Below are 10,974 nucleotides of genomic sequence, written 5' to 3'. Positions count from 1 at the left end.
GAAAACATCTGCTGGGCATTTGTCAGAAATAGCTCCAATAAGATGGAGCGCAGCAAAATCAATATGGTGTGACATTCGTGGCTGGTACAAATGTGTAAGCATTGAATAGCAATTCTGGAGACGTAGAGAAAGATGGGCAAATAGGTACAGGACAGAGTAATTTCTCACATGGAAGAGGGATCCAATAGAGAAGAGACTAAGAAGGCAGAGAAAAACAAGTGACTAGGACATCACACCGAGTGCTCAAGCATGAGCAACAGCCTTAACACTGACAAGCTATTCATTCTCAGTTGGTTACAAAACACAAAGAAGCTAGGCATGGCAGTACCTGCCTTTGGTCCCAGTACTCAGGAGGAAGAGGCAGGTGGAACTCTGTGAGTTCAAGGCCACCCTGATCTACACAGTAAGCCTCAGGCCAGTCAGAGCTACAAAGCGAGACCCTGCCTCAAAACAACAACCACAACCACCACATCAAAAACCCACAAAGGACAAAAGATCACATTAAGGAAACTGTATGATATGGACAGACAGTCTCAGTCTTTGCTGCTGCTTGAAAGAGAAGTTGTCCACCTCGAAATGAAAGGCAAGGTTGAGACCAGAAACTGGGAGTGAGACCAGTTTTGAAATAGCTCATGTGCAGACTGTTAGAGGATCAACAAGAGATTAATGAAAGGATTAAGAAGCAATTAAAGTCAGGCAGCGTGAATTGGTAGGAGGCCAAGTCTGCAGAGTTTTGCTTGAAATCTGTTATTGACACTGGGTAACAGTGAGGAGAATAGCTAGATTGATGGTGGGTTGCTGGCCCACAGGATCTCAGCTCAAGTCAGTCAGGGTGCCACCCGTATACACTGTGTGATTGCACTCGGACAGTCAGGCGATGGAGAGTTTTCACAACAGATGGCAAACAGACTTTCAGCCAGCTATGACACAGGCAAACCTTAAAAATTTAACCAGTAGAAAAGAGAAACATTCTGGAAGCATTCTAATCATGGTCTTTTCAGCACTGGCCTTGATGATCCACCTAATTGCCTGAAATGGGTCTTTTTTATTCTGAAGCGTCTCGTACTTTGTATGTAAACACAAACACCCACGCTCAAACACAAATGGCACCGTGTTGCCATTTCCTTGAAGTGGGTTAAACAGAAGCAGCATAGTTGGCTATCCCTTTATAGATGGTGGTTCCCATCTTGGTAATGTAATTTACTAGGTGCCTTTAAAGTTATTTCAAGACTGGGATCAGCTGTTAAAAGAAGGGAACTAGCTGGAGAAGAGAGGGTATGGAGGAGGACAGGAGAGAAGGTATGATGACATACACACATGAGGATTTCATGTTAAAGCCCATGACGTTGTGTGCTAACCTAAAATTTAATTCTTAAAAAGTTACTTCATCTCGATATGCCTTAAATTTCTCATTCCAAGTGGCATTAAGTAATGACTTCGAACTCCCAGTACGCATTTGACAATAAGTGAGATCATTTATGCTTTTGCTCTTGGTATCCTGGCATCTATATGAGATACATAGATAGGACTATTAGTATAGCTTCATATATTACTGTATTTGTGAGCCAGTAAAATATTAGGAAAAAGTAGAAATGCACAAGTTTTAAAAAGAAAAGTGATCAAAAGTCTATCGTTTAAGCATGAATTTTCTTAATATGTTGGTACTAAACATAAAATTTGAAGTCAGAGAGGTCTGAGGACATAATGCCCCATGGTTTTCTAGAAGAGAAAACTGAGGCCTACAGAATCCATCTGGACTTTCTAAGAGCATATGGCTAATGAGCTGAAGAGTCGGACCCACAAATAGGGTCTTCCATCTCTAGGACATTTCCACTCTCTGATGGGAGCAACAGTATCAATAGCTAATGCTTATTAGATCCACAGATGCTCAGGCACTCACCACTCTGTGTGTGGAATCATTGTGTGCTATCCATTTATGTCTGCTGAGAACCCAGTCAGAAGGTGATCAGCAAAAGCCAGCCCTTCTAGATAGAACTAGAACGCCTTCGAGCTATGTATACAGAACAAACTACACAAAATTTAAGTATGCACTCTTTGGCTCTTTGATACTAAGGAGAGTACAAGAGCTGACACTTAGACCCTTGAGCCATGTGCCTTACAAACAGGCCTACATGATAAATTCTGAAGTTTTTAGAAAAAAAAAAAGCCAAACATTGATAAAGGCCTTGTGCTGTTAGGTTTTTCTCATCAACTTGCCATAACACTAGAGTCACCTGGGAAGAGGGAGTCTCCATTGAACAAATGCCTGAGCATATTGTCATACAGTCATGTTGTTGAAAGATTGTATTGATGATTGATGTGGGAAGATGCAGCCCACTGTGGGTGGCACCATCCCTAGGCAGATGAGGCTGGGCTATATAAAGAGGCAACTAAGCATGAGCTAAACAGCAAGCCAGGAAGCAGACCCCTCCAGGGTCCTTCCCTCTGGATTCCCACCTGACATTTCTCAAAGATGGACTGTGACTTGGAAATGAAAGTCTTTTCCTCGATTGAGTTATCTTTGCTCAGTGTATCTTATCACAGCAACAGAGAAGCAAACTAACACAGTCCCCAAATTTAGGCCTTATTCTGCGATGTGGAAAGGCTCTAAAAAGCTTTTTAAGTGGTCAAGCAATATGGAATAAAAGCAATTGAACTCAATTTGCAATGATAATTTAATAAAGAAATATTTGCTGCATATTCCACATGGTGGTTTAGACCATAGGCTTCCAAACTAGGTTTTGCTACATGAAGAAAAAAAAAAGGAGGAGGAGGGGGATGAGAAGGAGGAGGAGGAGGTGGAGGAGGAGGAGGAGGAGGAGGAGGAGGAAGAAGAAGAAGAAGAAGAAGAAGAAGAAGAAGAAGAAGAAGAAATTGTAAAAAGAATTAACCTGCATTTTTTTAAACAATAAGATTCTTTAAAGTTTCTCCATTTAAAACAATAAGAAGGTGAGAATCATTGAACAGTGTAACAAGTAGCATAAGTAGTGGGCTCCCTCCAGTTTAAAATCTGTTTGTTAAGTGTGACAGTATAAGAAATTTTTCATTCACATTTATAAACTTGCTGTATTCCTACTACATGCCAGCTATTTTATGTTCTTGTGGATATGTAGCTAAATGCCCTGCCATTTGGAATCCCCTGGTCTTCTAAGACAGGCAAATACATAAACATAAAATCTTAATGTTGTCAGAAATATAATGAGGGGTTCTATTTGGAGCACAGAAGTGAGGAGGGATGCGGGTGACATTTAGTCTTGTCTCTAACTCAGAGTTGAAGAGAAAGATGACTAATGTACTTGAAGGATGGGAACAGAGTTAGCAAGGTGGTCAAGGGTGAGAAGCATCCAGGCCTGGAGAAAGACATCTAGCATCGGCCAGCATTATTTGTTCTGAGCATTGCATGCTGTTAAGTACTGTTAAATAAAGAAAGTCAAATCAGAAAATAGGAAGAGATAAGGATCAAAACATTCTTGAAACTAGTTATTGGAGGGACACATGAGCTATGTGCAATAGCTTAAGAGCTCTACACCCTGAAGCTGCTAATGGAAGTTAGAATATGGAACAAAGCTCACTCTAAATGAAACAAAGTGTGACCTTAAAAGGGACTAGGCAAGAAGGAAAAGGTCATCTAGAAGGGTCTAGATGCAATAAAGCCAGCAATCTGAGGAGTTGCAGTACCCATGCACATGAGAGCTGTTAGATGAGAGAATGTTTAAGAGGTTAGCTGCAGGGAACAGGGGCAGAGTCAGATGAGTTAAGAGGCTGAGATGGTCCCATGGATTCCAGTATGCAAATACTTATGTTACTACACAGGATAAAGCAGGGATGGGGAAAGGCAATGAGATTGGGGCAAGTAGGATGCTGGGTGCCTGTGAAGTATCTAGATAGAATGGTCTGCTAGATGACGTTTGAAGGAGTCTATGGTTCTGAGTTTCTCCTGACGGCCACATTTTTTACTGTTCCAGAAGTATGTGACCCATTCTGAAGTTGGTTAGTTACCCAAGGAGGCACTAACCCAGACAATGTAAGCAGAAGTACCACACCCACTTCCGCATTAGGACTGTGCTTCCCAAAACAAAGGCTTTCTCACCTTTGATGGAAGCTGGACCCAGAGAGGCAGACAAGATGTTACTGTACTTAAAAACTTAATCAAGAAAATCTTTGCTTATTAAGTGCCTCCCAGGACTCCTGCTATGTGCTCCTTAAGTCCACTGAGCAAGTGGAACATTGCAGAGACTAAATCACTTGCGTGGCCAACCTTGGCATCACCCTCAGCGCCAGCACATCTGCAGCATGTGATGTGTCTGTTTCACTCTCTCATGACAGAGCTACTCCCAATGGGCGTGAGTTACTTAAACCACATCCACGATGAACTGAATCACCAAAATCTCATATTTCACTCCGCCTTGCTTCATGCCCGGCACTTCCCTGCTGCTCTACAGTTTGGACGTCTCGTTTAGTTCTGTACTTCTCAAAATATTCTAGTTATAGGCTACTTAGTGATATATATATATATATATATATATATATTTTTTTTTTTTTTTTCTTGGCTGTCTTACTGACTTTAAAACACAATTTCTGAATATAGTCTCAATCTTTCTACATGGGCAAATCGGGTGAGCTCATTTTATCTGAAAATGGAGGGTGCCAAAGTATTTCCCCTTTCAGGACGGCTGTGAAAAGGAGAGGAGGCATGATCTTAAAGTGCCAGGCAAGTGGTAAGATAGCCAACAAAGACCGTTTCCCTTCCCAGCCATCATTACTTGACCCATGCATTCCTTACAGTTCACTTTGTCCTTCAGCTTTCTGCTTTTCTGTCCGTCTTCCTGTCCTTATTTACTTACTTACTCATTCACTTTTTGAGACAGAATCTCACTATTGTAGCACAGACTGGCCTTGAATGCAGGCTCTTGCTGTCTCAACCTCACAAGGGCTGGGAATATAGGTGTGTAGCACCATGTTCTGTGTGCTGTCATATTTTCTATAACACTGCCCTTCTGGTTTCTAGCTCAGCAAGTCTTCCCTGATTTCCTAGTCCCAGCACAGAGAAGGGTAGCAGCCATGTGGAGAAGCCTGGATTACAAAGCGTGCACAATTCTGATACATTTTCTTCATCTCTCTTTCGAAGTAAGTCTCTGCGGGCCATGCATCCCTTCTGATGTGCATCTGTAGCTGAGCAGCCATTACGTTGGTTCTTTTTTTTTTTAAGATTTATTTTATGTTTTTACTTCTGTGTATGTGTGTTGGTGTGGAAGTGTGCAGATACTCTCAGAAGCCAGAGGAAGCCATCAGATCTCCTGCGGCTAGAGTTAGAGGCATTGTGAGCCTGGCCATCTGTGCTCTGGGAACCGAACTCTGGCCCTCTGCAAGAGCAGTTTATGTGCTTTAAACAGCTGAACTCTCTCTCCAGCCCCTCGTGTTCTTGGTAAGCTTTCTCAAATCATGCTGATGTCTCTCTGTCAGTGGATGAGGTCCACAATCTTCCCATAACTCCCTTCTGCTCTTGTTGATCTCAAACTGTAAAAAAAAAAAAAAAAAAAACAGCCCTTTGATTATTAGAGCATATGTTTTAGTACATATGTTTCTCACCCGATGTCGTAAGATGTCATCTCCTTAACAAGGGTTTGGAAGTTCCTTTCTGCATTCATTAATATTAAGCCTGGGGCTGTGGAAGCTCACCACAGAAATCAAATTCCATAGACTCATAACATCTTAGGTTTTCTAACTTGTTTGCTGTTTCTTGAACCATGCTTGAAATGAAAGGGGATATTTTTATGCTGTTTAATTAAAGCATTAAGAAACTGGCAGAGTCCCCAGGCAACACTCTTCTGTAAATTCCGAGTTCTGGGTTGCATCCTTGGTTATGATGCTTTCAGCATCAATTAACAAAAATTTGACAAGAGGTCGCTGAAATTTTTATCCCATATTTTAAAATCCCAGAGACAAGGCTCATGTATGATCAGTTCAGGTGGTCAAACGGTGGTCCTACGGACCCAGATGCTAATATGCCATCGCCTGCCTTCCAGCAACACACCTTTCATGGTTTTAGTAGGGCTTGACACCGTCTGCAAACAGATCTCTACTACTCAAGGCGCAGGGACTTCCCTCTTTGGTATTCTCTTTGCTTATTGAGGAAACTTTCCCAGGAGCACCCCAATTCCTGCTCATCAAGAATGCATCACCTGCCTGGAGTCACCCTTAGTTGACAAGGGGCATGAGAGTGGCACAGTGAAACTCGGATTTTCTTGATTAAGAACATCTAGGATTCATCCCCTAGGATTAGGCAGGAGCCTCTTCATAGTCACACATCTCGGTGCTGGCACCTGTATAAATGTGAGCTGCACCACTCATATTTAGATGGTCATATTGGTAACAGTTTTGGATGTAGCTGCTGCTAAGACACATAATCCCACAGCAAAATCCCTGATCCCTTGGCTCTTGTACTCTTTCTACCGGCTTTCCACAAAGTTCCATTAGCCTTACCTGTGGGAGTTGTTCTGCAGTTGTATCTATTGGGACTGAGCTCCACAACCCTGAATTTTGGTAGGTTGTGGTTTTCTGTAATGACTCCTGTTGCAAACTGAACTTTCCTTGATAAAGGGTGAGAACTGCACCCTACACAAAAGATTACAGGCAACTAAGGGCTGTTGAGAGAGGGAGAAATAGTCCTCCTCAAGGAAAAGCACACAACTTGGTTATCCCATACTGAATAGTCAGCCCTTAAAACATTCATACATGTAACATTATAAAGGCTGAGCAGGTTACATTTGGAGATACATATATGCACACAACACAATTAATGAAGAAAAGATCATGAATTTTAAGAAATCAAGGATTTGGAGGGAAGAATGGGAAGGAAAATGATTTAATAATAGAAGTAACAGAAAAGAAAAAACTCATGTTTTATCAACAAGACAAAGAAGGAGAATAATGGCTGTGGGTACTGTGGACATTTGTGTCATTTGTCAGTCCTAACAAAATGGTAAGTGCCATACTCTGCACATGGTGTAGACCAGGATTGAGATTATGGCACAAGGGTCACAAAATTCACTCTCAATTGCTGACCCTGAACTTATATAACTCAGGGAACAAGTACATGATTAAATTCGGTGCCTTAGCAAACTCATTGGCTTCACCCTGGCCATGGGCTTGACTGCAGATTTGATATTACCCCAATAAACATGCTTTGTTTCCTTCTAAGTTATGCCATAAATTGATTGATTCTATACTATCTCCCCTGACTCATAAAATCCAGTCATTAGCTTTTATTTCTTTATGGGAAGCTTTCTTTACTCTTCTATATTCAGTGTCTCTAGAGAACTATTCTATGGTTATTCTTCTTCCTCATGACAGATAGACAGACACATTTTAGAGTCAAAGCACCAGGTGGTCCACATGATACCCATGTCAGGTAGGATGTTTGAGGCAGCTTCCCTGGCATCACAGTAGGAGAACCTAATGCTGGATTTTGGATTTCTGTCAAGTGTATTCAGGGCATACTGGCATCCATGAGCTTCAGAGATGATATCACCTGAAATACTGGGCACAGAGGGACAAAAGGCACTACACTGGAAGCAGTTTACCTGCGATGCAGAAGGAAATGTCACGTGACACAGAGGTGTGAGATGACATCAGTTTGCTCCTCTGGAACCTGTGTATCCACTGTGGGGTTCTGCTGATTTGGGAATGTCTCTGTGAGACTTGCTCTAGTGTCACTTGAACAAGAGCTGAACTCTCCAGGATAGCTTTTCTATACAGAGTTCCAGGTCTTCCACTATCTAGGAGGTAAGCCCCGACTGACATGAGGCTCTCCAGATTACACAGAGACAAGTTGTGGAGTGCTTTTCATACCCATTTGTTCATGTTCCATTAGCCAAAGCATATCATGCAATTAAGCCAAACATCTTCAGGGATTCCATTCAGGATTCATTGCACTGGTCCTGTTTCTTTTAGACTTGTGCTGAGACAGTACATCCCAGCATCAATGGATAGAGAAACAAAATGATCACCTCATCATGAGCCAGGGAGCTCAGGGAGACAGGGAGCAGAATGGGTAGGTTACAACAATCTTCTTCAAGGACATGTCTCCAATAACCTAAAGATTTCCCACTGTGCCCCACCACTTAAATGCCCCATCATTTTCCAACAGTGCCACTCTGAGGAGCAATCCTTTAGAACATGGGCTTTGGGGACATTTAAGGCCTGAACACTGATAGTATCGATAGGACTCTAGAAATTGTTAGGATTGTCAAGAAAGGCTTTCCTGAGAGAAACCATTATGTAAGTAAAGACTGTGTCATTAGCACGGCCACTTCAAAATGATGTAGAAATTCTGTCACAGAAAATGCTGCCAATGTTCATGCAAATACTGAGACCCCAAGGTGATCCCAAAGCACATCCTAGCAGGCAAGCATGTTCTTGTCTCTCTGCCTAAAAAGAAGAAAGTCTCTAGTTATTTGAATCATGTGATTTACTGCCTTGAACTAATTCCTTGATCAAGAAGCAAGTTCCTGTCCCTTTCCCCTTCTCCAGGGGACCATGTGTGTCTCTCTTAGGGTCCTCCTTGTTTACTAGCTTCTCTGGAAGTGTGGATTGTAGGCTGGTAATCCTTTACTCTATGTCTAAAATCCACATATGAGTGAGTACATACCACATTTGTCTTTTTGTGATTGGGTTACCTCGCTCAGAATGGTTTTTTCTAGTTCCATTCATTTTCCTGCAAATTTCAAGATTCCATTGTTTTTTTGTTTTTTTTTTTTTTTCTGCTGATAGCCTTCATCCAGCAGCTGGTGGAAGTAGAAGCAGACACCCACAACTAATCAGTGAACTGAATTGGAATCCAGTTGCAGAGAAGAATGAGTGATGGGCAAAGGGGTCCAGACCAGGCTGGTGAAACCCACAGAAACAGCTGACCTGAACAACGGTGAACTCTTGGTCCCCAGACTGATAGCTGGAATACCATCATGGGACTGATCCAGACCCCAGGAACATGGGTTTCAGTGAGGAGACCTTGGAAATCTATGGGACCTCCCATAGTTGTTCAGTACTTATCCCTAGTATAGGTGTGGACTCTGGGAGCCCAATCTACATACAGGGATACTCCCTGAGCCAAGATACAGGGGGGTAAGCCTAGGCCCTATCCCAAAGGATATGATAGACTCTGATGACCCCCCTATGGAAGGCCTCACCCTCCCTGGGGAGCAGAAAGGATATGTGATAGGTAGGGTATTAGTTTTAGGGGGAGTGATAGGGGAGGAAGTGGGAACTAGGATTGACATGTAAAGCAATCTTGTTTCTAATTCAAATAAAATAATATATGAGTCCTTAAAAAAAAAGCAAGTTCCTTATGTCTTAGCTTGCTATTTGACCTATAAAGAAGAGAGTAAAAATAATGGTAAATTCTGCTTGACATTTATATTTCTCATTGAAAAGTAATCCATTAGCATTCTGCTTTATGATAGTTAATACCGCTTCTCCACTTAATGAGAAGTAGCATCACCTAGATGCCAGGACTCTGGGCATGCCTGTGGGGGGTTATCTTTACTTTGTCAATTAAAGTAGGAAGAACTTCTTAGTGTGGGAGGCACCATTCCTGAGCTGGAAGCCTGGACTATATAAAAGGAAAAAGTGAATTGAGTGCTAGCATCCATTGCACTTGCTTCCTCCTGATCATAGATGGACTAGGACCAGCTCCTTTTATCTCCTGCTGTACTGATTTCCCCAGCATGACGGAGTACACCTTGAACTGTGAGCCAGAATCAATCCTTTCTTCCTTAAGTTGCTTTTGTCAGAGCATTTTATCACTGCAACAGGAAAATAAGTGAGACATTTATATGTGTCACTATTGTGTGAACCTTTAAAAGTATAAAAAGATTTTAAAATAATTCAAAGATATCTTCACATCATATTGTGACATTGAAAATTTAGAAAAAAAATGGTCTGTATGCATCATTATTTCACTAGATCATATTGTTTATAGGCTTAACAAAGACACATATATTGCCAAAGCATGAATTTCTCATAACTTTATAACTACATTTTAATGTACTTTTTCTTTGTAAACAATCACAGGAGAGAATATTTCACGTTCTGCCTTTAAATGTATTATTCTGAGATGAAATCTCCCTGCTCCTCCACGTTATGATGAGAAAAATGGCTTTAGAAAAGTTTGAAAGTTACCATGAACCAGTCTCCCTAGCCTAACAAAATGAAAAGAACCAATAAGTATTCTCGGACTTGCAAAGTCGAAAAACAAATCTTAACACAAGGAAAATCACCAAGTATGTGATGTTCTTCATGTAGTACTCTTTTCTTTAATTTAAATTCTTTAATTACTACTCATATTTACATATCCATCGCCCCATTCCCTTGCCCTCCCATCCTCCCATGTTCCCCACTAACCCCCCAACCCACATCCCAACTCTTCCCCAGGAATAGTGAGGCCCTACACCAGGGACCTTCAAAGTCTTTCATATCATTTGGGGGAGGGCCTAGGCCCTCCTTGCAGTATCTGAGCTGCAATAGTATCCCTCCATAGAGAATGGGCTCCCAAAGTCCATTTGTGCTCTAGGGTTAAAGACTAACTCCACTGTTAGAGGACCCACAGACTGTCTTGGCCTCCTAGCTGGCACCCACATTCAGAGGGCTTGGTTCAGTCCAATGCTGGTTCCCCAACTTTAAGACTAGGGTCTCTGTGCTCTTACTAGATCAGGTCAACTCCCCATATAGTACACTTATACAGTTCCCTTCCACGTTTAGTAGTGATCTAGAAATGCCAGTGATGTTAGTAAAGTTAGCTCCTTGGACTGAGTGTTCTCTAAAGGCCATTCCAACCTAATGCTGTACCATTTTTTACTTTAAGGCCTACCTCCAGCCATGGACACAGTTACGTGGTAACTAAATGGAGAAAGTTACATCTAGCCTTCTCTAGAAAGAAGGTAAACTGCCCCTTGCAGGTCCATGGTCTGCTTTTGG

The 10,974-nt window shown here is 41.9% G+C and overlaps 1 protein-coding gene across 1 annotated transcript in view; it reads right to left on the bottom strand.

Annotated features, from left to right (window-relative positions):
* Positions 1-5,388: 5,388 nt before the first annotated feature.
* Nsun3 (NOP2/Sun RNA methyltransferase 3) overlaps positions 5,389-10,974 on the bottom strand; it is a 79,927-nt gene continuing 74,341 nt past the window's right edge. The window contains exon 7 of the mRNA XM_027412440.2: positions 5,389-5,517. Coding sequence (XP_027268241.2) covers positions 5,460-5,517 — 58 coding nt within the window. The 3' untranslated portion in view covers positions 5,389-5,459. The remainder of the gene's footprint in view (positions 5,518-10,974) is intronic.

Source organism: Cricetulus griseus, chromosome 4 (assembly GCF_003668045.3).
Source record: "Cricetulus griseus strain 17A/GY chromosome 4, alternate assembly CriGri-PICRH-1.0, whole genome shotgun sequence".
NCBI lineage: Eukaryota > Metazoa > Chordata > Mammalia > Rodentia > Cricetidae > Cricetulus > Cricetulus griseus.
This window is presented reverse-complemented; position numbering and strand designations above follow the sequence as displayed.